The sequence below is a fragment of the Myxocyprinus asiaticus genome, chromosome 21, assembly GCF_019703515.2.
Source record: "Myxocyprinus asiaticus isolate MX2 ecotype Aquarium Trade chromosome 21, UBuf_Myxa_2, whole genome shotgun sequence".
NCBI lineage: Eukaryota > Metazoa > Chordata > Actinopteri > Cypriniformes > Catostomidae > Myxocyprinus > Myxocyprinus asiaticus.
The window spans coordinates 24,202,903-24,230,798 of record NC_059364.1 but is presented as its reverse complement, the minus strand read 5'-3'; the positions used below and the strand labels follow the sequence as shown (position 1 = coordinate 24,230,798).

At 37.1% G+C, this 27,896-nt stretch overlaps 2 protein-coding genes across 2 annotated transcripts in view; one reads left to right on the top strand and one right to left on the bottom strand.

Annotated features, from left to right (window-relative positions):
• Window positions 1-27,896, top strand: part of LOC127411817 (SERTA domain-containing protein 2-like) — a 346,503-nt gene that overhangs the window by 152,869 nt on the left and 165,738 nt on the right. The gene's annotated exons all lie outside the window — the stretch shown is intronic.
• On the bottom strand, window positions 15,418-27,634 carry rhoua (ras homolog family member Ua). The gene is made up of 3 exons (XM_051647641.1): window positions 25,118-27,634; window positions 24,030-24,088; window positions 15,418-18,981 (listed from the first exon to the last, which is right to left on the bottom strand). Exons 1-3 carry the CDS (start codon window positions 25,365-25,367, stop codon window positions 18,529-18,531), a joined length of 762 nt encoding a protein of 253 aa, XP_051503601.1. The 5' UTR covers window positions 25,368-27,634; the 3' UTR covers window positions 15,418-18,528.

Sequence of the window (27,896 nt, the reverse complement as noted above, 5' to 3'; positions counted from 1 at the left end):
CTAACAAGAAAGCTGTCCTCCAAAAATGTTCCCTTTCCAAAGAAAGCCACACAGTGTCTCTCCCACTCACTTCCGTGATTTGCTCTCTGCTGCTGACCTCTCCACCCTCTCAGCATAAATCAACAACACACATCCAGAGCAGAATGGGCCCAGTCAAGATCCTGTTCAGAATATATGATCAGTATGGATTGCATTTCATTAGCTTCAATTAGCAAGTGATTAATGGGTAATATGGATAATCATACTTACTACAGCATGGCTAGCTGTCACGAGTTGTCACAAGGGCTATATCTCAGTAATTACATTTTTGGGTCTAAAGTCCAATTCCACAAATGCTTGTTTTCTCTAGTAGAGGTTTTGTATGTTGGTTTCAAATACTTAACTTATTATTATTATTATTATTATATTTTTTTTAATTACAGTATCATTATTGTCATTATCATTTATTTGAGGGCTTGCATCAAAAGCTGTCTATTAAAGGAATATTCCGGGTTCAATACAAGTTAAACTCAAATGACAGCGTTTGTGGCATAATACTGGTTACTACAAAAAATTATTTTAACTTGTGCCTCTTTTTCTTTAAAATATGTATATATATATATATATATATATATATATATATATATATATATATATATATATATATATATGGGTTCCAGTGAGGCACTTACAATGGAAGTGAATGGGGTCAATCCATAAACGTTAAAATCAGGACCGGACTGCCTTACAGGCGATCGCTTAGAGCCCCGACTTGCCTGAGAGGGCACTGCGAACACAGGCAATATAAAGAAACAAATCATAACAATGAAAAACATGGATAACTTTTATTTTGAATTTCTCCATAGTCCAATGGTTTCTAGAGTGGACACACACAGGACAATGAGCAATACCTGTGGACCGGATAATTTAACATTCAAATCACAATGACGGTGAAAACTAAAAACATCATATTACGTATAAAATGAGCTCTGAATAATCAGAAAAAGACAAATAACTGAAAGTGACAACATATAAAATAACAGCAGTGTATCTCAAATCAGCAAGAATTAAAGCTAAGCAGTACACACTAACCTGCATAATTTACTCATAATGCAAATAATTGTTGGGAACTAGAGCGCAGCTTCCTTTCACAATATTATTAGACAGGAAGGAATTCAGACACTGCCGATATAAAGACGCAAAAAACTCACATAGAGTGAAAATATGAGCAATTAATCGGGAAAATAACCAAACCATCCTATCTGCAAAGATGTCAGCTCTCTAAGAGGTATGTGTTTATTCTTTACATTTGTTCACAAATATATTTCGAGGCATTGGGTTTATAGGCCCTATTTAAAATATGTAATTTATACATAATTATACATTATATATTATACATTGCTGCAGTTACCTTATTTTCCCTGATGTTTTAACTTTTATTCACTTTTGCACACATTCTGGACAACTTTTTGTTTTCATTGATTTTGTTGCTTTAAATAAACATTTGCACATAGTTATGTGGGTTGTTGAAATGAAATTTCAAGCATTGTCAGCAGTGTCCTGTATAATTAAAACTATCTAAAACTATTTGAAACAACATTTTCTTATTCTGTGTTACTTCAATGGGTAACACTTTAATAACTACATTAGTTAACATTAACTAACAATGAACGATACTAAATAATCTTGGTTGATGATAATTTCTACATATACAAGCCCATTTTTAAAGACCCCCTCCAGTGAAAATCAAGTTTTTAACCTGGTTTATATGTCCATATGGTGTTTTTTATATGCTAGAAGACAGTAAGTGAAATCAGCAGTCAACACCATGGCTGAGCATTTTTGCCTTGAAACTGCTGTGTACCAAAGACAATCTCAAAAGCATGGATTCAGACAGCCAGGATTTCATACGTCACAAACCTAAGGAACCAATCCCGTCAACTTGTGGGGTGGGGCTTTCCATATCAATAGCATACGCTACCACGAAGCAAGGGTTATCAGGAGAAGCCAGGTGTAGCTACGTATCGGTATTTTGCAAGACATGTTCTGTTTTCGGATGCAAAGTTGCGAAAGGACAAATGGTGAGTCTTCATGTATTACCAAAGGATCTGGAAATCCGAGATAAATGGGTGCAGTTTATTTGAAAAAATTGTAATGTCCTAGCAAAACTTTCAGAGAAAACTCGGGTTTGCAGTAATCATTTTCCAGAGAACTGTTTTGAAAATTTTTACCCAAAAACAGATGGGTTTTGCCACTAAATTTATATTGAAGTCCAACGCGATTCCATCAATTTATCCTGGGGACACAGCAAGCCAGGTGTGAATGGAGATGGAGGCGGGGACTAATTTGCATATTCATAGATCAACACATACTAAATGAGGCAAAGGTGTAGAGTAATATCTAAGCCATTTAAGGCATGAAGGGATTATATTCATAGAAAAAAAAACTTTTAAATATTTAATTTTGATTAACAACGTTTTTAGAGGTTAAACCAGTGACTGGAGAGGGACTTTAAAAATCGTTAACATTAGTTAATACAGTATGAACTAACATGAACAAACAATAAACAGTTGTATTTTTATAAATTGACATTAGCCAAGATAAATAAATGCTGGAAAACTGTATTATACATAGTTAATGATACCTAATGCAAACCATATTGTAAAATGTTCCCCAGTAATTACCTGGGGTCGTTGCAATTTGTGTAACGCTTTAGATTACAGCCCGCAATTTACAGCGTAAGTACACCAAATTTACAGCTTACCTTTTTGTAATAATACGGAACAATATGCAAAGTTTGGGGAATAAAGGGGTAACAACCTGGAAAATTACAAATAATTTATACTGAAAGTATTTTATAACTAAGGGGTAACTATTCTAATATTACGTGGTATGTATGACCTACTATGCTAAACAACAATCTTACGTTTGCGAGCAATTTAGCAAGAACGTACAATGTGTATGTTTTTGTAATAATACACAGGTATTATATTATATATATATATATATATATATATATATATATATATATATATATATATATATATATATATATATATATATATATATATACACCTAGGTATTTTTTTCTTTAACCACGGGGTACATATTCTATTATTACAGGATACATGATGGAGATTACTGAAAAACAAAACTTGAAATCTAGGGAAATGAGTTAATGAGTTTCTGCTATGATTTTATTTAGAATTTTCAGTGTAGGCTACTTACCTTATGAAAGTGTATTGCATACAGTCCATCTCAGCTGTGAGTCACGGCAGCAACTTTTTATAGCAAAAGAGTAGAGGATTTAGTTGGGTCGTCAAGCAAAATTAAAACTAGGCAAGGCAACTTGGGAAAACAAGGCAAGCAAAATTAGAACTATTGCAAAACATTTTTCTGTAGTTACTGTGTAAATATACCATTGTTCCATGTTGTTACAGTGTAAGTCCAACTTGTTACCCCCTTTTTCCATGTAGTTATAGTGTAAGTGCAACATTTGCGGGCTGTAAATTGAAGTGGTGTTTGTTACCCCTTTATTCCCCAAACTTTGCATATTGTTCCCTTATACCTACAAGTACATACTGTGTAGTTACACTATTAATAAAAAAAAGGTACGCTGTAAATTCGGTGTACTTACACTGTAAATTGCGGGCTGTAATCTAAAGCATCACTGCAGTTTGACCTCATATTATTTGAGACACTAGTTTATTTGTACTTCTATAAAAAAGTTGAAAGGTGATCAAAATAAGACGATAAAATGACGACTTGTCACAGCACCTAAAATACACATATTCCTTTATGCATGCATGTACATTTTAACCTAACATCTTCATGTAGTGAAAAAAAAGCTATTGGACACATACTGAGCTATACAGTATAGTGCTTGTTTTTTAGTGCTTTCTATTAAAAAAATCTGCTCATCACGTTTGCTGTAGTTCTATAGATGTTTTAAAATTATGACAATTTTCACACCGGGGGCCCATTTTCATGATTTCGCCTAGGGCCCCACAAACCCACGGGCCAGCCCTGGTTAAAATACTCAATGTTTCAAAATTATAGCCACAAGACATAAAAAATATGCATGTTAACATTATTTTAGTGTGATAAAATCGCTTACTAACCTTTTCTGTGTAAAGTTAAAGCCAGTTATACAACTGCATTGCCATGACAAAGTAAAGTCAACAAACCCTAAAACGACTGTAAAAATTACAATTTAAACAACTTTACAGCTCAAATACTTCATGAGTTTTAACAAAATAATTAATGTAAGTGCTTTTATAAAATTATAATCTACACATTTCTGCCTATAAACCCTCCAAAAATTGGCCCCATTTCCATTGTAAGTGCCTCACTGTAACCTCCATTTTTGCTTTTTTTAAAGAAAAGGACGAATGAGTTGAATTTTTTTTTTTGTGTGTGTGGTCATCAACATTATGTCACAAATGCTGTTGTTTGAGCTTAACTTGTATTGAACCTGGAATATTCATTTAATTGCACATTAACTTAGTTCTTGTTCCCAGGATTTATAGTACTACTGTTTGTGCTGATCATGAGAAACAAGAAGATGTGTTTTTATTCACGACTCCTTATCTCAAAAGTCATACACAAACTCACTCTCATCCAAAATGTGTATCAGTCTGGGTGTCTACTTTAGTGGGGAAAAATGATTCACGGTTGCAATAAAACACTTGCTGCATTTTTATTGCATCAGCAGAGAAAATCTGAAAACAAGACAGAGCACTTTGGAAGAATGCCATCCATTTGAATAGAGCAGTGGAGTGGAAAGAGTGGAAACTCCTAAAATAACACATACTCCAGAAACCAATTAAATTCAGCTCATAATAACAATTCCCTGATGATCTTGATCAACATTTAACTATTCTACACTGTAAAAAGTGGTCACTTGCAATTGCTACCTTAAGCAGCTATTACCTGATCTAACCCTTAAAATTATTTTTGTTGAAATAACCTAATCAATTCAGTTTGATTCAGTCATGTTAAATAATATTTTTGACTTGAATCAAACCAGTTAATTTAGATGTTACCACATGCACATTTTAGGTTGAATTTGTTTTGAATGTCCACATTCATTTTGATTATTTTTTCATCATATGTCTAAAATAGCAGTGTCATTGCTAAAACAGCAGCTAACTGTCAGTTTGTTCAGTATACACATTTTGTGATGAAACATACATTTGTGGTATAATCACAGGACCCCCCAAAGACCAGATTTAGGGGCCAGCAGGGATCAACAAGCTTAACAAAGAGCTTTCATTGCTCTATACCACAACATAAAGGTGTATTTGCAAACAGCTGTGTGCAATCATTTGTGGCTTTGGAGGCGTGGCTAATGGTTTCTTCGAAGCTGTCCTTCGACTCATTGGCACAAAGTGCACAAAGTCAGAGCTTAACTCTGTTTGGAAGACCGAGAACACCCCCAAAGCTTAAAGATACAAACATACGCATGCACACAACACACACACACAATTTAGCCTATTCTGTGTAGTGCTCTCTCAGCATGGCACCACTTTGACTGTTTAGTATTCACACTGACATTCACATGCTCACTATCAATCACATCAACTTTGAAAGAACTCCAAAAAAGTTTTATAGAGCTCAAACTGGGACATGGACACTTTTGCCAAGTTACTCATTATAGCTTAGTTGACAGTAAACTATAGTAAGGCTGTTGTTGACGTCATTGGTGTTCCATTAAATAGATGCTAGGTGGAAATAAAGAACTTTTTTCCTGAACGGTAAATATTGACCTTCTGTCTAGGATATTGTCTAGTTGATCTTGATTTAGGGAGTAATGTCTTATGAGCACCTTCCCAAATTTTGGTTTCAAAACTAATCCCCACCTGCTGCGGAAGAGATTTTTCAACAAATTGATCCCTGACTGCTATAAACCAAGCGATTTTGAACCAGCTCTAAGTATTGTGTGATTTGTTCCAGAGTTGCTTTAGAGCCAGTGTTTGGAGCAAATTTATGAGTTTCTCTTTTCATCCTTACTGGGAATTATATTGCTCTTTTTACAGGAAAATGTGTACATCTCAATTTAGAGGAGCCTTTAAGGAATATTCCATGTTCAATACAAGTTAAGCTCAGTCGACAGCATTTGTGGCATAATGCTGATTACCAAAAATCAATCCTTTTTATTTATTTATTTTTTTTAAAGCAAAAATGGAGGTTACAGTGAGGCACTTACAATGGAAGTGAATGTGGCCAATTTTTGGAGGGTTTAAAGGCAGAAATGTGAATCTTATAATTTTATAAAAGCACTTACATTAATTCTGTTAAAACTCATGTATTATTTGAGCTGTAAACTTGTTTAAATCATAATTTTTAAAGTAATTTTGGGGTTTGTTGACATTACATCGTCATGGCACAAAGTTGTAAAATTGGTTATGAATTTACACAGAAAAGGGTTAGAAAGTGATTTTATCACACTAAAATCATGTTAACACGCATATTGTTTACGTCTTGTGGCTATATTTTTGAAACTGAGTATTGTAATGTTTACAAATTGGCCCCATTCACTTCCATTGTAAGTGCCTCACTGTAACCCAGATTTTTGCTTTTTTAAAGAAAAGGAGCAGCATGTCAAAATTAATTGTTATGGTAATCAATATTATGTCACAAATGCTGTCGATCGAGCTTAACTTGTATTGAACCCAGAATATTCCTTTAAAATATCTTATGTGAAAGGGGTTATATATAGTCCTATATTACTGCATACAAAATGATGCATGTTTTTTCACCTTTTGCTTTAATGATTGCAAGCAGATACAGTCCCCTACAACTAAAAAGCCTGGACTATTACACATATGGTGGTTGAAAGAGTTGGCCTGTAGCCAGAGCTGTTACACATGATCTGTTGCTAGTCTCTTCTCTTCACACAGTCAGATACACACACACAAATGCAAGTGCCCCCTGGTTAACAACTCCAACAAAGGAAAGCGCTTACATAAGACATGGGATCATGGTGTATTTCACCTCTTTACAGTGACATAGCTGGCCTGCAGCTGTGCTCTATACTTTAATCACACTGTGTAGACACAATGCTCCATAGTAACACATGAGTTTTCTTTCATATAGCACATGTTCTCATGGGGTGTTCTCGTGGAGGGGATCTTTTTCTGCCTCTTATTCTCTCCTTCCTTTCTTTTTTCCAGTAACTAGCACCTTGAATAATTTCTGTGAAAATGTGGGTGGCAGTTTGCTGTTATGCAACTTAATAAGTGCGAGGGGATTGTAAGTCTACCCTGAGCCAGGTTGTTCTGCAAAGCCCTCCTCTCTGGCTCCCTCTGCTTTGCTTCTTAATTTGCTCGCAATCACTAGCTTGCAGGATATGACAAACCCAGTATTTGAATATGTTTTAGAAAAACATGCAGGAGAGACTGAGGCTATTTGTCATGCAGGGAAATTGTCACAAAGGTTTTATCTCAGTAAATACAGTATAAGGTTTTTAGGTCAAAGGTCAAATTACATAAATGCTTATTTTCCCTATAGCAGTGGTTTAGTATGTTTGTCTTAAATTATAATAACTGGATGAATTCTATCTTCAAAACAAAAATTCCAAAGTTGTTATATTTTGTAATTGTAGTGCGCACAATACAACAGCACTGGCATACTGTACATTCAGGCAAGGGTCATCTACAGTATAGTGGATGAAGATTTTAAATGAAAAGTTGAACTGTATTCATAGGTGTGATGAGGAGGAGGGCGTGGCCGGGCCATGAGGGTGCACGGCTGGCGCTGAATCAGATGATCAGCGGGACAGTGAGATAAAGGGGAGCCAGAGACGCTAGTTCGGGAGAGAGAGAGATGCACGTGGCCGCGCTGCAGGCGTGTGTTCGTTTTATGTTTTATGTTGTTTTAAGTTGAGTTTTACATTAAACTCCTCACGCCTCCTCCTTGCCCATCCTTTAACTGTTACAATGGTGCCGAAACCCGGGAGGCAGGAGGGATGTGTTGTCGCAGAGTCCTCACCACTGCCGTCCGCCAGAAGAGAAGCCGCAGCACTCTACCTGGAGACAGAGGGGTCGCTGCTGGCCACTGAGAGCCGGAGGAACTGCTGCAATCCACTGAGAAGGGGAGGAGCGGTTCCGTCCGCCAAGGGTCATAGTGCTCGCTGCCATCTGCTGGAGGAGGAGCGAGTTGTCGTCCGCAAGAGGGCGGAGAAGCGGTTGAGGGCTGGGCGACAGCGTGTCTGGGGACTGGCGAGCAAGTTTTTCTCTCTCTCTCCTCTCTCTCTCTCTCTCTCTCTCTCTTTCTGTGTGTCTCCCGCTCGCCCTTTCCCTCTCCCCACACCTCCCCTCGTCTCTCCCCCAGGTTCCCAGGAGGCGGGGTGGACCACCAGCTGACAGAACGACCAGAAGGCTAGCGTCTCCCCTCCAGAGATGGGGGGGGAGTAAGTCAGTCCGGTGGCGCCCTGGCCTGAATCAGGCGGGGGAGAAGTGTGACGAGGAGGAGGGCATTGCCGGGCCATGAGGGTGCACGGCCAGCACTGAATCAGATGATCAGCGGGAGAGCAAGATCAAGAGGAGCCGGAGACACCAGTTTGGAAGAGAGAGAGATGCCCGCGGCCACGCTGCATGTGTGTGTGTGTTCGTTTTATGTTTTATGTTGTTTTAAGTTGCGCTTTACATTAAACTTTATGTTGACTGTTCAGCCGGTTCCTGCCTCCTCCTTGCCCGTCATTTAACTGTTACATTAGGATAAGGGTATTTCTTTCACAAATGTCAGGTTGGGACAGTGTGTCATATATGTTTAATAATATATGTTGTGATGTTATTTAATTATTAATTACAATTTCTGTTTGCCAAATCAGTGGTTCGATATCTTTGTTTGCTGCATTTTTCATGAATTGCTTTGTTTTTTATTATTGTTTTACAGCTCAGTTTTTGCTGAAAAGCCATCCCAAGGGTATTTCCTGACTCCTAACTCCTACATGGGTCAATTGACTTCAATGGACCGCTATGTGGTCATGCTACTACTGTAACCCTAATATTGGGGTATTGGATCGAACAGGCTATCTATTCACATAGATTCCCTAACTAGTTAGGGTTTCAGTGTAAATAGATAGACTTTTGGATTCAAGGTCTTGGGAAACGACAATTGGATCCTCAGCTAGGCTCCTTTACCCTAACTCTTAACTTGTTTTATTTTCGGATACTACTATTGGTGCCATAATCAGCATCCGATGAAGACCCCTTGCGCACACAGAGGATACTGCAATTTTAACTTTTTTCCTACGAAAGTCCATACAGGGTCAAGTGAGGTATCATAATTTTCAGCATGATGAGCAGATGATGAATATATAGGTTTTATATAAAAACAAAATAAAATAAAAAACCACTTCCCTGATTTTTGAAGGCCTCAGTTACACTTTTTGGATGAGAAATTAGTTTTGGATCCATAACCCGTATCCGGACTACTATCAGATTTGGACCCCCTGTTTTGGATCCAACCCATTGTGGGAAATAGGACTTTTGGCTTTAGAGCTGGCGTATGGCCTGCCAGCCATATCCCCGAATATGAGTTAGGGATCCAACTGCAATAGTATGACCCTAGATGTAATAGCTCAGTTATTTCAATGAGGGGTGCCATTGGTTTATTTGGAAGAGCGCCACCTTCTGTATCCACACATGGGCTACAATCCTAACTACTACGGTAATACTGTGGTAAATCTTATCTCCTCAACCATTGGTCCTAGACGTCTGGTCACATGAACTATGTACTCTGCTATTGGTCAGGTCAATCCTAGTCCACGTCCAGTTACTACTTTTGGCTCCAAAAGTCATTTCTTGACATTAACTGCTAACTTGCTTACTTGACTTCAGTGGACCTCTATGACAATGGGCGTGCCCATGGGATATTCTCTAGTGCCACCTAGGCACTCAAAAGTAAAAAAAAAAAAAATTGATGGAAGGAAAGTTCAGAGACAAACCAAGCTCGGTAGGGGGCATCAGGGGGCTGGTCGGGGCCCGCCTTGTGAGTTTTCGAGCCGTAGCTCCCACGGTGTGAGAAAATGGCAGCGGAGGGTCGTACTGGGTGGAAACTTGATACGGGGTCTCAGGGTACCCTCCAGAGGTGTGTCTGTGAGTTTCAGAGCTCTAAGTGCCTCGGTGTCCAGAAACTCAGCACGCCGCATCGGCCCCCCGGGGGTGGCCACATATCCGAATTGCATGCAACTCGTGCCCGGGAACCCTGTTAAAATGCCCTCGAAGCTGGCAAATCTGGTCAATTTTACATTGCAGATATAGCACTGTGGTTCCTTAAAGTGTATCTGAGCGCTAACCAGTTTACCATGTTTTATCATGGTAAAACTTTGAACGCCTATATCGCCGCAGCCATTGGTCGTAGGCCTGCCATGCCTTCACGTATCTCGACTGGCACTGGCCGGCTTCATCCCAGAAATGACTTTTGGATCCCAAGGGTGTTTCCTGACTACTAACTCCTGCATTGGTCAGTTGACTTCAATGGACCTCTACAGCAATGCCCATGCCCTCAGGGTCTCTATAGCACCCCCTAGTCACTTCAAAGTGAGGAATTTTGTTTTGAGGGAAGGAGAGGTCGCACACGGATGCAATTCGGTGAGCCGCATCAGGGGGCCATCCGAAGCCCCTATTTAATGGCTATAAAGCTATTTAATGGCTGAAAAGCCAACAATATGATATTTAACGGCAGGTTCTCATTAAGACATTAACCTAAGTCTTACGTTTCCATTCAAACGTATCCCATATGGTCCGACAACATGCCCAATATTGGAAGCAAAAGGTATTTAACAAATGTATTGTAAATGAAGTAAATCGTATTTCCTGGGTAATAATGGTGGAAATATTCACTTTTGTAGCCATGACTTTAAAGGGATAGTTCACCCAAAAATGTACTCACCCTCATGCCATCGCAGATGTGTATGACTTTCTTTCTTCTGCAGAACAAAAAGGAAGATTTTTAGAAGAATATCTCAGTTCTGTAGGTCCATACAATGCAAGTGAATGGTGATCAGGCCTTTGAAGCATAAAAAAGCAGATAAAGTCAGCATAAACATAATCCATCAGACTCCAGTGATTTAATCAATGTCTTCTGAAGAGATCCAGTTGGTTTTGGGTTAGAACAGACCAAAATATAACTCCTTTTTCACTGTACATCTTGCCATTGGCACAGTTTTAAGCTTGATTACACTTCCTAGTGCTTGACACATGTGCAGAGCACTAGATGGAGTTATAGGAAGTGTAATCGAGCTTTAAATCATGATCGCCAAGGCACACCTTTAAGAACAAACCAAATATAGTTAAAGTAGCATTTTACATATTGTCATTACAATGAGCAGCTGCTTGTTGGAGGACAAGTGATAGACAAATGGACAAAGTGTGACTGAGGAGGTAAACTACATAAATGAACACAGTTCACACATGAACACATGTGGTTACGTATCACAATAAAGGATGTCCAGAGAAACAACAGATTTGCTTTTATATGACGTAGATTGACCAGAATTGTAATTCTGCCCCATCACCTTTTCAAAAACAGCTACAGCTGATGTGATAGAGCTTTTTCTATTATCTTCTTTCATTGTTTGCCACAAACAGACATGGGTCATCCTAAGATCAGCATCCTGCTCCTCCTTAAAGTATGCTTTTGCATACTGCATCCAGTATAATTACCTTCTTCCACTGTCATTACTCTCATTTAGTTTTATTTTGTTTGTTCTGAATTTCTGAGGTAAACCTAGTAACCTCACATTATCAATAGGAGTAAAAGCTTTGCATAAGAGTTAGAAATTATCTGTCAAAGAGCTTTCTCTGTTGTTTTTCTTCTTTTCAAAATGGTGTAAGTGAAAATTGCTTCTTGGCTACATGGGACGTGGCAATGGCTTTCTCAGACACCATGATACTCTGGAATTCCTCACGACCGGCTTTCAGGGTGCGATTAGCTCTTTGTGGGAGCCCTAACATTGGCACACAGCTCCTGCTTCAGTCCTGACCCATAATCACACAAAGCATCAGGCCGAGTGGAAAAGTTACCAGACTCAGAGAATTTGGGTAGCTGGTAGATTGAATTAACCCTCACCTGCATTGTCAGGAGTCATAACACAATGTAGGCCAGCACAGATTTCAATTAATTGTGTTTGGCATGAATGTGTGCATGGACCCTGATAACTCAACAGAGCTACTTAGTGTGGTGATGTCACTGAATGAAGTAATGCAGGAATTTTCCCAAGGTCTCAAGAAAACATATCAAGTATTAAAGAAGATTGATTTACCTCACAGAAACTCCATAGTTGAATCTTGTTTCTGCTAAGAATGCCCTTAAATGTGAAAGATGTGAAGAGGTTATATTGCATGACATGCACCCGTAAAGGACATATAATTATAACTGTGAGCTGAGTGCAATAAAAAGAGCAGCACTGTGATTGTCTGATAAAGAGATCTGTGACCAGCAGATCAGCTCTTTTCCTGTCTTTCCTCTTTCAAGTCAGCACAGTGGAATATGACCTACCCCTCATTTCCTGCTTGGACAGGAGTCCCTGGGAGGCAAATCCTACTGCATCTTGTATTGCTGTTTCATGATACTCCACTTATACCCAGTATATAAAAGCCAAGCAGCACGGCCTACATTAGAGTTAGCATACTGTTAAGAGTCAAAGATCAACTGAGGAATAACTTTAAGACCACCCTAGGTGAGGTTCAAACACAACCTTTGGGGTATTAGGCCAGAGCTTTACCCACTATACCACATAGCCATGCCAGTTGTCAAAGTGTCAACAGATTTAGTACAGAAGAGCATTGCCAAGAAGATTTGGCAAACGTTTTGAATACAAAAATTTGTGTTCAATGACACCCACCAAGTTTTACTTGAATAGGACAAAGTTTTGACAAGATACAGCATGATTTCTGTTTTTTTGTAGAAAAATTGTTTGGCCGTAAATCAACCTGGTCTCATAGAATCACGTTACTATACCTTCATTTTTGCACAATAATTTTTTCATGGCTTGTATTACATATTGCCACAGTTTCTTGGTGAAATGACCAATAGATGTGCTACAACAATAAAGAATTTCATTTACTTTCACATAAATCACATGTAAAATGGCAGATTATAATTTTTTTGTAATTACTTACTTTTTGCACTGTTCCTCATGTCATCTAATAACATTTCAACACCTACTATAGAGCATGACTTATAAGGCGATACATTTTAAGGTTTGCATTACATAACCAAATACATGAGCGTGATCAAATTGCGCAGTAGCATATGTGATAGAACATTGCACTTGCGATGTACGTCAAAACGTGAAGCAAAAGAGTCATAGAAGCACCACAAAATTATGTGGTTTCTTCAGCAATTTTGTTTTAAAGGTGCACTCAGTAATTTTTTCCTTTTTTTAAAAGTTTTACTTCTAAAGAAATTAATTGATATTTTGAAACATGTAAAAAATTGTAAGCACTCACACGTGATGAAGACTCCAGTGGTATCAGTAAACTTATAAAAGCTGTTTTATTCTACATGGAGAGGTTCCCCTTATGGGGGCTGCCATGTTAGGATCACAGACCAGCCGAATACTACTTGCTTAATCTCAGTATATTATTAGACCCTTTCACTCAGGGATTAAATGAATCATGACTGGCTGTGAATTGTGAATTTCTACAATGGCATCAATAACTGAAAACTATTGCGTTTGAATAATGCTGCATCCAAGCCGCTAGGTGTCAGTGTAAACCCAAGATTACATATTAAAAAATTGCTGAGTGCACCTTTAAGAAACCACGTAATATCATAGTACAAAAACGTCATCACAGTCACATAAGGTTTTGTAGCAATTGCAAAAACAATTGTTAGAATCTTGTTCTGTGACTTCTGTGAAAAATCTATCACCTTTTGTGAAGCTTGGTCAAAAGATCATCTGAGGTAAATTTGGTGGACAAGATTTGTAGGAGTAGCAAGAAAAAATATTCAACAACATATTATATGATTTGGATGGCAGTAAGTGAACACCAGATTCAACCAACTCAGAATCAGGACAGAAAGCAGCAGAAGAAACATTAACATTGTTATTATTTTTCTAGAATGAAGCATTTGAAGAAAAGTCCAATTTTGAGCTGATGGTGGCACTAAAGTGTTTGACTTGGAGACCCCAAAATTGGCCAGGGGAATGTTCAGATCCTTCCCAATCAATGTGCCATGTTTCACAACTTTCCTCCAAACTGTTTTATGGGCTGTAATAGACTCCTATGGCAGAAAAAAAAGAAAAAAAAATCGCTAACAAAAACAAGATATCATGCATCTTTGGTGTTTGGTTCCTTACAAAACACAAGCAGAGATGTCTAGCCTTTAACTTTAATCAGTAATCAATGGTAGAATTTAGCTCTGACTAATCAATTAAAAATGTTAGGCTTCTGATAAAGGGCTTGGGACATGATGTGATGAGAATTGATGACAGATTCATATTTCACTTGCTTGCTGTCATCACAGGTTTGATGAGGTGAAATGTCTCCACCATAGTGTTGACAGTGGTTTCAATATCGTCCACCAGTGGACACTGATTTCCAGATCTGTTTCAGCTGTGGGTGTTTTATGGAACTCATCCACTGGAGCTACAGATGAACTAACAAAAGCTAATCAGTTTTGCCTGTAATGTTTGGTTCATTCTAGCCCAAATGTTAAAGGCTATTTCAGCATGAGATCTTTTGGTTGGGAGGACTGAAAGATTATGTTTTTCTTTGTTCATCTGCCACACAGAAAAATGCAGTATGAAGCAACTGGATAAAAGTGGCCCAAATACATATGTCATTGTTACCAGTTTAGGCAGCATTTCAGCTCTTAAAGAAAGCAGCTCAATAGAACTAATGAACCCAGACGCCACTTTAATTGTCTTGAGTGATTGTGGAAATGTGATTTAAAGCCAGATAAAACAAAACCAATTAAACAACCATAGCCCAACTGTCAAAGACATCACAGAGCAACTACCATAACAGCTTTTTTCAAATTCAGATTGAATTCTTGCTCACAGTCATTTCAATGCCTGCAGCTCTAGTCTAGCCTATTTACAGTACACTAAGGTTTTAAAACTGTATAGGATATCCATGACTTTTTGATTAAAATAAAATGATCTGTGATTCTCTTGGCCAAGGCATTACTTGATTGCTAACTAGCTGTCAGTGATTGTGTGGATTTTCTTATTGGGAATGATAAGACCACGTGCAACCTCAGACAGTGAACGGTACACAACATGGTACTGGACAGACAATGGCTATGCCTCAGTAGCCCAGCATGCAAGAGAGTGTTTACAAAGAATTAACTATAAAAAGCATTGAGATTATAAAATTACCCCCTATATCTGTGCTACAAAGACATGGATGGCTTTTTATTGAAAGAATATTCCAAGAAAATGAAGAGCACAGTAAAAGAAGATGCACAGACAATGAGTACAAAAAAAAAGTATATTTATTTTGTGAAAGATAACCTACAGGCATGTCTGTTATTACATGTCAGTTTCATCTGAACTACCACCAGATCCTGAACAGTTCCGTCTGGTGGGACGCTGCAGCAATGAGCTCACTCACAAAGTAAATATACATCACTGCAATGCAACTCACATGCACAAAAAATCAGTGAATAAACAAATAGCATCTGTTTGAAGTGAAAATTTGGCTACTTGTCAAAAATCTCTGACCAAGCTATTGATCTTTCCCTGTGAAAGTACACAGCATTGTAGCACTCATATGGTTTGGTTAGTCTGAACTAAAAGGGATTGTTCACTGAAAAGAGAAAATTCTGTGTTCATTGTTTCATAGAAAACAGTAAGTCATACAGGTTTAGAACAACGTTTTGGTAAGTAAATGACAGAATTTTCATATTTGAGTGAACTAATGTTTGCAACCTATGTAATTCTGAAATTCACATTATATGACGACAAATATATTTTTTGATAAATGATTAACTACAATGTACTGTTTACAGCATGCCTATCCTTTCGACAACATCACATTACATAGTTTGTTTTCTGAGCTTAAAATCAATATGATTGTTTGATTTGGGGGTACAACTCACATTATGCCATCACCTTCAACACTTGCAGTTTACAGCACTATAATCACTTGCTGAGAGCCACTTACTTTCAATAGATTCTCAACACTCTTTGAACACTTTGCCACATTCCCCTGCTGAAAAGACCAGCATTGCTGTTACCAGCTCACAGTATGTTGTGTTTTTGGTGCTGGTGTCCCAACCAGGCATCGTAACTAGACTAAACAGCGAGAATTCCATGGTCAAAAAGCTTATCCAGAAGCACCTTCAGAATCAGCAGCTACAGAGAAATGTTAGTAGATTTTGTTAGATTATTCTGAAAACAAGACCAAAAATCTTGTCGTTTTTCTTCTCAAATAAATTTAGATTGCTATTAGAATGTTTTTTACTGGAAAAAAAGACTAAAATAATGGAAATTGATGCTGGAGTAAACTGGTCTTTTTAGCAGGGTCGGGCATAATCTAACAGTAAAAGTGGCAAACAAAGAACTGTGAGCAATTACTGTATCTCGGTTCATTCTTGGTTCATTTGGTGCTCATGAAGGAAAATGTTTGCCATTAGTGATGCAGCAATTCTTCAACATCTACCCCAGCTTATGTAGTGAAACATTAACTTTTTCTTACTGTTATTCACTTAGCACTTGATCACATATCGTATAGCAGCAGATGACTTTTCCAGTTCATCTGATGTGAAAGCTTGATAAAGAGTGCCATTTGCCCTGGGACAATCCTACACAAATGTTATAAAGACTTTCTTCAATGATAGGACCATAATGTTTATCAAATCATGATGTGGAGGATATCATTTTTTTTTTAATTTTTTTTTTTTTTTATGGAAACAAACACACAACTAGAACTATAGACAATTTTCTTACATTAAAAGACTTTCTGTGACAATGTTGTTGTTAAAAAATGGCTTAAATTGCATTGCCATGAAGAGTCTGGAATGTAGATGTAATAATAACTTTTTTTGTTATTCCTTTTAATGGGAAGTAATTAGAAAGAAATGATGATCACTGGTCTGTTATTCCCAGTTGAAAACGTGGAAAACAATTTGTGTCGGTTAGTCTGTCATCTCAAATGAATGAACTATGTATAAATACAAATACTTAAGTACATCTGACTCCAACAGATTTCAACTTTGTCGAACCTGACAGAACTGAATCGCTTAACTCAAAACATTGTGTTGTTGATGAAAATCCAGGTTCAATGACCAGATATACAGTCCAACTGGCCTACTAAGTCTACTTGCACTTACAAAGGCCCTGACCTCACAGCATGTTTGGGTGTGGACTTAACTCCAAATGTAAACAAGAGAGCCTGGAGAGATGTGCCAGTGTCCTGCTGTCTCTAAAATCGACTATCATTCACCCTAACAGGACAACCAAATACATGTCAGTGATGTCAAGCTGACAGTGTGCCCAAACATCTGCTTTTAATCTAGATCACAATTAAAGGGATAGTTCACCCAAAAATGAACATTCTCTCATTTACTCACCCTCATGCCATCCCAGATGTGTATAACTTTCTTTCTTCAGCAGAACACAAATAAAGATTTTTAGAAGAATATTTCAAATCTGTAGGTCCATACAATGCAAGTGAATGGTGACCAGACCTTTTGAGCTTCAAAAAGCATATAAATACAGCATAAAAGTAATCCATACAACTCCTGTGGTAAAATCTATGTCTTTAGAAGTGATATGATAGGTGTGGGTGAGAAACAGATCAATATTTAAGTCCTTTTTTACTATAAATCTCCACTTTCACATTCTGAAAGAGCTGAAATATTCTTTTAAAAATCTTTCTTTGTGTTCAGTCATACACATCTGGGATGGCATGAGGGTGATTAAATGATGAGACAATTTTCATTTTTGAGTGAACTATCCCTTTAATGTTTTGACATATACACGACAGAACATACAACCCAAGTTATCCTGTTCATGTAAGTAATAGGGAATTCTTTGCTGGTTTTTATCAAAGAAGAATGTTAAAACACCAACACAATCCTAGGCTTTGTTGAAATTAATCAAGATGGTCTTTGCTTCTTACAGTGTAGCGAAACTTGGATGGAAGAGTGCAATTCTGGAAAAGGTGACTGGTAGTCTAATTAGATCTGTAGTAATAAGGCAGCTCTTAAGTCCACTTAAACCCTCCTCAACAGGAGATAAGGTAAAGATAGACAGATGACTCCTGCCCTGAATTGTTCAAATGACCATTTGAGGTTAAACTGGGACTTTCCAAATGCAGAACAGATCCTCAAGTGTACAGTGGAGTTCTTTTGTCCATTGTAGCAGATGGCTTGGAATCTGCTGGCTATGAATCATTCCATTTTTTAAGACAAAATGATAACAAATATTTTCTACAGATTATGTCCTTATGTCCTTCAATGTCTCATGACCACCTCTGCTCCAGTTAATCCACTAAAGCAGATAGATTTGTTTCCATTTGTATTTTTAAAAAGCAAGTTCTAATCAAACCGCGTCCACAAAAACAGTACAAAATCTGATTTTTTCTTCTATGCCAGACAGCAGTATTTTTTCCACCAAGACTTGGAGAGATTCCTCATTTTATCAGGTGTGCGCTTCTTCAGTCTTTTCTGCTGCTGGCTGTCAGAATACTGGATGCTAGCCACTATGGCTGTGTCAAACACCTCCTTCAGGTTCTTCTGGGTGAGTGCTGAGCACTCCATGTATGAGACAGCCTGCACTTCTTCAGCACATAAGCAGGCTTCTTGGGTGTCCACTGGACGCTCTTTATATTTCGCAAGCTGGATAAGCACTTTGACATCTTGCCGGAGGTCACCTTGAGTGCCCACCAGCAGTATAGGTGCCTTCGGGCAGTGCCGACGGATCTCAGGCACCCACTTCTCCCTCACATTCTGGAAGGAGGTGGGACTTACCACACTGAAGCAGAGCAGGAAGACGTCAGCATTGGTGTAACACAGCGGCCGTAGCTTGTCAAAATCATCCTGCCCAGAGCAACGAAAAAATCAGTAGTGATAAACATCAATGTTATGCATGTAGGAGAACAAATACACTTGTTGTTTTGGATTACTGAAAGTAGTTAAATGTGTGAACCGCTCCTGTGGGTTTCTGTTCAGCTGTCTCGATTGAATTACGTCATATTTTCTTTTACATTAACCTTTATACTGTTCATTACAAAACCGTTAGTTCCAGTCCTCTAATCTATTTAGTATAACAGCCTTGGGATGCTTCACTGTTTTTATAACATGCTTGTCTGTGTTTGTGGTGCTGTCAGTCTATCCAAAATCTAAGTTACTCAGTATGAACTTTTTGTTTATGGGTGATTCTCACAAAACCTGTCAGGAAAATGTCCAGTTAATATTTAACCCCAAATCAATAATAATAATAATAATAATAATAATGGAATTATATTTTGCATAACTACAGTTAAAGTAACATTTAGGACCATTACGATTTTTTGCATTGTGACATTATTTTCAGGATACGTAAGCACATACACCCTCCCCACAACTGTCATTGCCGTAATGCACCCTGATGCTTTACATTAACTTTTCCCATTGTTTTCAATGATAATATTAATTACTGTAACACATTATTTATTTTTTTTGCTGTTGTCCAAGGATTTTATTAATTAAAATCAGCAAAAATTAAGGCAGTCCCAAAAGAGTACTATGATGTATAAATACTTTACAATTTATATAGTATTTCATTTTTTTACATTACAGTAATGGGAATTGGGGGTTAAAATGTGAATATCTATCATGAAAATAATGTCAGACTGTAAACCCTAAAAATAGGCTTTATTTTCTATATACAAAATATAATTTCTATCTCTTTTTTTTATTTTAAAAAGGACATTTTCTTGACAGGTTTTGTGAGAATCACCCTTTTAGAACTGCTACATAAAAGCAATATCACACTATCAATCATGTTAACATACGGAACATCAGCTGATATTCAGTACAACGGCACTCCTGTTCGTATGATAGAGCTCAATTGTTAGATTTTTAAATTCCTCTATACAGCAAAAAATATTAGCCTTGACCTCTTCTACTTGATTTGATACAGATTTTCCATAGTGAAAAGTATTATCAGAATATGCATTTGTACTTTTGTGTAATCTGAATTCATGCTGTCATGACTGTCAAACCAATAAGCAGGCTTATCTAGAGTATTTGTCCTTGAATCTATTTCAATTCGCTACTTCCAAGTCATGCTTATGATTCCATATCTCTGAAATATCAGGAACCGCTGTGATGTCAGCAGCGTGAGAGATAAAGTCTAGAACAGAAATATAAAATCTGTTGTTTATTACAGCTGCATTCCTTCTCTTTGACTCTTCCTTTGAGTCTCCAGCTTGGTTCCTGTTGATACGCCACAGCCCCTCTCATATTAGTTAATTGGATACATTCTAACCCATGAAAAACAATCCTGTCCAACAGTACAATTTATATACCTGTGTGACTATATGCAAGTATGTTTGTGTGTGTTATATTTGACTGAAAAATTGTTTTGTTTGTTTGATGCTATTCCCAGTTGGGATGCACCGATACCATTTTTTCTCTCCCAAACGGATTTTGACATCTGAACTCTCTTTACCAGCAAATACCAACCTCGAGCCGATATTATTGGTTTTTACTTTATCAGTTTAGAATATTTATACCTCACTGTGTGGAACTGATTGGGGGTACTCTTTTATATGTAAAGCAACACAAACATCTAAATACACATTATTTCATAAAAAAACACCATTACATAAATAATGTGTAGCCTGTTAAGAAAAACTTTATTTTTAAATAGTCTACTGGATATTGCAGACCAAAATTAACAGTAGGTCCATGAAAGTCTTCAGTAGAAAAGAACCCAGTTCTCTTTGCACGTTTTTTTTTAATTTATTTTTTTACTTCAAATGGATTCAGACCATTTTTTTGTTCACTTCAGTTGTAATAGGATATTGGTTCATTTTTCAATCACACAGTTAATTTTTTAAGAACCCAGTCAAGTTAAATATTATCGTAATTTAATATAAAAAAATGATAATAATAAAATAATAATAATTATGACACTTTTATTATACAATAGTAATGTATTGCAGTCATAATTTCTTAACTCTAAAACCCTAGGACTTTTATTTTAATGGAACACTCCAGGAAGTTCCATGACTAACACACAGTCCATATGTACGAAAAATCATACTACTATATTGTATGGCAAAAACAGTATGCCAGTAGAGTAGTGTCTGAATCATCAGTATTCATAAAATAGTAAGCCAGAAATACCCGGATGACCTACTATTTCCGGCGAGATTCTGAAGAGCAGATTTGACACTTTACGATCCCATAATTCCACGGGAGCTTAAGGGACGTCACGTTCAAAATGCTGGATTTAAAAAATGCAGCAAACACGCGAGTCGGATGGCTCTTTTTAACTGTGAGTGATATAAACTCACTGAGCACTTTATTAGGAACACTATGGTCCTAATAAAATGCCCGATGTGGTCTTTGCTGTAGTAGCCCATCCGCCTCAAGACTCGACGTGTTGTGCATTCTAAGGGGCCGTTTACACGACAACATTTTCAACTAAAAACGGAAAACTTTTTATGCGTTTTGGCTGTTCGTTTACATGACAATTGCGTTTTGGGGCCTGAAAACGCAAACTTTTGAAAACGGGTTTCAAAGTGCAGGTTTTTGAAAACGATGCCGTTATCGTTTCCATGTAAACATACAAAAACGCAAATATGTGAAAACGATGACGTCATGCGCACGCGTATTACGTGTTATATAAAGAATGATGGACTGATAGGCATCAACTTAAGATGATAACGTCAATATGAATACTGGTGTCAGTGCAAATAACAATAATCAACTATTTATTCATTTGGAGTGTTTTGTATGGAGTGTGAACATTGTACAGTAGGCAGAACCTGCAATTTGAAAATCTTGAAATTAATGTATGGATTCAGATGGGAAAAATGTATTTGTATTTTAAATGTTATTTATATATTTATTCATTTTATTTGACGAACCTTTACCCTGCAATTCATTCACCCACCGCTTATGTATATAGCCTATAGACAGAGATGTGATGCCATGTACAGTATTCAATGATATGCTTAGAATATGAAAACATGAGAGGCAGTGAAAATGCATGTTAGATCCAGTGTACACAAGACCTCTCTCTCCATCAGAAGATATCCATATATCAGAGTTCTGTCTGATATCCAAAACCAGTCAACATCAACAGCTTGTTATGTTAACTTACTCTCCTACCAGCCCAAGAGTCAGCAGGGGGAATACAGAAGAAGGCAGAAGACGAAGTGATGGTAAAAATGAGCAGAGTTTATTGAATAATCTTGAGAGTTCAGTCTATAAGCATGCGCACGAGTACTTCAAAACAATGCGCGAGACATTCAGAACTACAATGGCTGACTACAGGACTGTGTTTGTGCTGCTCAAGATTTTGAGTTTACTGACGCTTCTCCAGCAAAGTAATTGTAGTAATAAAGTAACTTCATCGTCTGTCCAGACAAAACTGCTCAATGCTTTCGCCATCTTCATTGTTTGTATTCACCGCTCTGTGGAAGAATGCTTATGAGCGCTGTCGCATAGTTTTTCTTTACAAAGTGACATCGCCAACTACTGGCCCAGCATGCATAACACAGCGTTTTTAGTCGTTTTCGTTTTGACAACGTTGTCGTCTGTACGCGGAACTTTTCAAAAACGCAAAGGAAAAACATTTCCGTTTTTAGTACATCGTTGTCATGTAAACGTACCCTGAGATTCTATTCTGCTCACTACAGTTGTACAGAGTGGTTATCTGAGTTACCGTAGACTTTCTGTCAGCTCGAACCAGTCTGGGCATTCTCTGTTGACCTCTCTCATCAACAAGTCATTTCCATACTACTCGCATGCATACTTAAGCATGCATCAAATACAGTACATAGTCTGACAGTACATGATTTCGGAAGCAGGGACAGTATATGGATCGGGCTCGTCGGACTGATACCCGATTCTGTTATGTCAGTATCTGAGGTATCGGATCGGTGCATCCCTACTTCCCAGAGTATCTTTACCCAGCTTATGATGGTTTGCTGGTCTTAGCGTGTATCCAAGCCTGGTCTGTATGCTTGTTTAAGATGGGTTTTTTGAAACTTCTCAGCTGATCAGACAAAGACCAACTAGAACAGGCTGGGAGACCAGCTAGATAGTTTGAAACCAGCTAAGACCAGCAAGCTAACTTGGGTTGGTTCAAAATGTATTTATAGCAGGGTAGGTTGGGATTCTTTTAAATACTCTGTATATGCTGCATTAACTAAACTTACTTTTCCGCTGTCTGTTTCTCTCTCCTTTCCCTCCCCCCTTCTCCACAGGCCTAAACAGGACTGATCCAAATCTCTCTTGGCTTGCTTCCCTTCAGAGTCTCTCCTTAGCTTGCTAAACTCTTCAAAAACACTCTGATCTCACGTTTCCAGTGACTAGCCCCAGCTGTACCTCAGCTGAAAGTAGGTCTCCCTTTCCCTCGGATCAGGTCCAATTCATCACAATTAGACTGCTTCCCATTTGTGATCCCCTAGAGCTGGTTTAACCCTCCCAAAAAGGGAGAGACATACATATTCCACTAACTGACCTTTAGCCCTATAGTGTGTTCCCATATGATGAAGCATACACATCCTTATGTTTCTGGACAGTAAACTCCATCTGAACTTTACCAGAAACCTTTAACTTGAGTAAGCAAAACAACACTGAATCACTTTCACTCTTGTCCCCCCTCCCTTATCTTACAGATAACCATCCATATGACTAATTAGGACATGACTCAGGATTTACCCCTAGTTAATCTTCCCCTTTAGATTACAAATATGCTGGCTTTTTCCATTCAAGATGAGAGGGCTACAACCAGCATGCGTTTGTCTAAACAATATGTCATCAACCCTATACAATGACACCATAGACATGAACCTGCACTGTCTTCAATGTGTTTGAGAGGTGGTTTGTTTTGGTCTGTTAGTGCTGAGATGGTTTGCTGGACTGACCTGGCCCGCAGTGTCACAAAGCTGAAGTTTCACAGGCTTGCCATCCACAGCTACAACCGCTGCAAAGGGGAACAGATACAATTTGACATTTGACCCCTTTCTTAATAAGAATGTATTATTAAGACACACAGACTGTGATTAAAGGAATATTCTGGGTTTAATACAAGTTAAGCTCAGTCGACATCATTTGTGGCATAAAGTTTATTACCACAAAAAATTATTTTCTTTAAAAAAAGCAAAAATCGAGGTTACAGTAAGGCACTTACAATGGAAGTGAAGGGGGCCAAATTTTGGAGGGTTTAAAGGCAGAAATGCGAAGCTTATAAGTTTATAAAAGCACTTACATTGATTCTTCTATTAAAACTCATGTGTTATTTGAGCTGTTAAGTTGATTAAATCATAATTTTTACAGTCATTTTAGGATTTTAGGGTTTGATGACATTACATCGCCATGGCAACGAAGTTGTAAAAATGGATATAACTTTACACTGAAAAGGTGTTTTTATCACACTAAAATCAAGTTAGCATGCATGTTGTTTATGTCTTGTGACTATACTTTTGAAACAGTGAGTATTTCAATGTTTACAGATTGGCCCCATTCACTTCCATTGTAAGTGCCCCACTGGAACCCAGATTTTTGCTTTTTCTTTTAAGAAAAGGAGACACAAGTCAAAAAACATTTTTGTGGTAATCAATATTATGCCATATATTCTGTCGATTGAGCTTAACTTGTATTGAAACCGGAATATTCCTTTAATTAGACTGAAATTGTCTGTGCCAGTTGAACTTGCTGCCTTAGAAAAACTGAAGCATCACAAAAACATCAGCCAGTGAACAATCATGTGGCCACATGACGCATTAAATTAGGTCAGTGGTAAACTACAATCAATTCTCTTGGAGTATCATACTTCATTATGTGGGAGACTTATAAATTAACATAAATTAATAATACATTAATTTCCAAAAGAAAAGTCTTCAGCCACTCTAATGTGAGTAGGGGGCAAGGATTGTAAATTTTAGATTTTTAAAATTGTATTTATTATTTATATAGTTTTACTATTGTTTACAGAAGTTGGAGTGGTATTTACCTGCAAAGTTGTCAAAAGCTGTTGGAACATACTCAGTGGGATATCCATTGGTGGTATAGCTCACAATGAGACTAGTTTTCCCCACTGCACCATCACCGACCAGCACGCACTTCACCCGGCGCTCCACTGCGGACCCGAAGCGGCTCTTTACCGCTGATGACAAATCTCTGCCCCTGAATCTTCTCGGGGGTACCGGAGGTACAACCGTACCTGGAACGGGCTTATATTCTCCACCCCCCTGCGGAGGCATCTCTGAAAACACTAACTTTCCAGAAGTTTGAACGGCAGTTTTAGCGATCCATCTGACTTCTCACTTTTGAATGAGAGAGCAGAGTCTCCGGTTTTACAACGGTGTGCATTGATAAGGACAAACCATCCGCTTACAGCTACATTTCAAATCAAGAATTGTTTGGATTATATGGAGGTAAAACATAGTAACTCTGAAACAAAAATAAATACGAATATCACACGTTCACTGACGTTATGCTCTCATGAGGCGAGCTCTTCTCCGCCCTCTCTAAAACTGACAGAGGCACTTTACTCCCAAAAACCATGACTGGCTGTGTTTCAAAGCCCAGTGAGCTGTCTACCTAGACAGCATTTTTTGACATGCATTTTGGGCATCACAGGCGCGTTCCGGGTCCGCTGCCCAGTACAGCTGCTGTTCCAAGTGTGATGATGATGATGGTGGTGGTGATGATGATGATGGTGATGATGATGCCAAAAACGCTGTTGTTTAGGCGGACAGCTCACTAGCTGTTTGAGACAAAGCCTATGACATCATCCACTATGAGATGTTCAGCAGACCTATTGTCATAGATCATTGATAAACTGAAGTGGCAGGAATTCATGCGTCTCATAATTTCAAACAGCTTTTTACATTCTATCAGGGATAACGTTTTATTTGAAATTCAAAATGTGAAAATTGTATATACATTGGTGATCTCTGAACATTCTTTAATGTTTCTTAAAGTTGTCAACTTTTTTGTGTGATTAAGCATTCGTTTAAATATGAACACTTGGTTTATCCCAAATGGACATCAATTTGAAAATGAGCCTCTCGTGAATGTTTGTAGTAAAAGTGAATACTTTTGAAGTTTTTTTATTTACTCCAAAACCACAATTACAGTAAGGTATTTCAAAAATAAAGACAAAACCCACTAAAAAAAAATAAATAAATAAAAAAAAAACAGCACACAAAAATACAAAAATGAAGAAAAAAGGGGTGTTTTTGATACTTATATTCTTTAATAATAATAATAATACAAAAATAAAAGTCATGCTTAAATAATTTCTAGCATTTACAATAACCCCAGAATTATTTTTGAAATATAGGTAATAATGGTTTTGTTTTATGGCGCTTAAATGTATGATTATAATATTTCCCCAGAAATAAAAAGAAAATGTAATACAAACTCAATTAATAATATTATTAATAAAAAACGTTTATTATTATTATTATTATAAAAGTTATGTAATTACTGGTACATTGACTTAATTTATCGAGATATTATGCCAATTACGCATGTTAAACCAATAAATATAAGGGAGAAAAAAAAACAGTTTAATTGAATTTTAACACAAATACGCCATCTATTGGACAAACGCTGAACGTAAAAGTCAGTAGAAATAAGATTTTAAATTCCCTCAATAACAACAAAACGTTTTAATTAATTAATAACGAATAGGCCTATTAGTAATTCATATTACGTTCATATGAGTCACATATTAGTGAGTTTCATGAAATATTGCTCTTACTATGCTTCTTAAAGTGATAGTTCACCCCAAAATTAAAATGATCTAATTATTTACTCACCCTAATAACATCCCAGATGTGTATGACTTTCTTTCTTCAGCAGAACACAAATAAAGATTTTCAGAAGAATATTTCAGCTCTGTAGGTCCATACAATGCAAGTGAATGGAGGACAGATCTTTGAAGGTCCAAAAAGCACATAAAGGCAGAATAAAAGTAATCCACATGACTCCAGCGGTTAAATCCATGTCTTCAGTGATATGATAGATGTGGGTGAGAAACAGATTAATATTTAAGTCCTTTTTTTACTATTAATTCTCCTCCCTGCCGAAGAAAGTCATATTAATCTGGGATGACATGAGGGGAAGTAAAAATGAGAGAATTAAAATGTATGGGTGAACTATCCCTTTAAGCAGAACGCTCGTCGCAGCTCTTGTTATAAAACACTTTTAAAAAACAAAACAATTGAGGTCTTCTCGCTAATATTATTCAATAATAAATAAAAACGTCGAATTCATGCTTAAACAAATTTCTAGCATTTTCAATAACCAAAAATATAAATATTTAATACTTTGGAAGTTTTTTTCATATACTCCACAATTACAACAAGGCATTACAAAAATTAAGACAAATCCCCCTCCAAAAAAGGAACCCCTTCTAAAAAAAAAAAAATGTCTTGGGGTCTTCTTGCTAATTATATTCTTCAATAATAATAATAATAATAATAATAATAATAATAATAAAAAGTCATGCTTAAATAATTTCTAGCATTCACAAACCCCCCAGAATTACTTTTTAAATATAGGTAATAATGGTTTTGTTTTAAGGCATCTTAAAACAAAATTAATTAAAAATTAATAAAAACTGACATTTATATATAACATAAGATCAAAAGTTATGACATTTCTGGTACACTGAGTTAATGAATTTATCTAGATTCTAAGCCCATTATGCATGTTACATAAATAAATAGAAAAACAAGGAATTTAATTGAATTTTAACACAAATGCGCCATCTATTGGAC

Bases quoted from the DNA above. Each gene is read 5' to 3' on its own strand.
- rhoua (XM_051647641.1), bottom strand. From the start codon at position 25,367: ATGCCTCCGCAGGGGGGTGGAGAATATAAGCCCGTTCCAGGTACGGTT. The intron at 24,089-25,117 runs GTAAATACCACT...TCCCCTTTGCAG, and splicing joins AGCTTTTGACAACTTTGCAG to CGGTTGTAGCTGTGGATGGC. The intron at 18,982-24,029 runs GTCAGTCCAGCA...TGCTCTGGGCAG, and splicing joins TTTGTGACACTGCGGGCCAG to GATGATTTTGACAAGCTACG.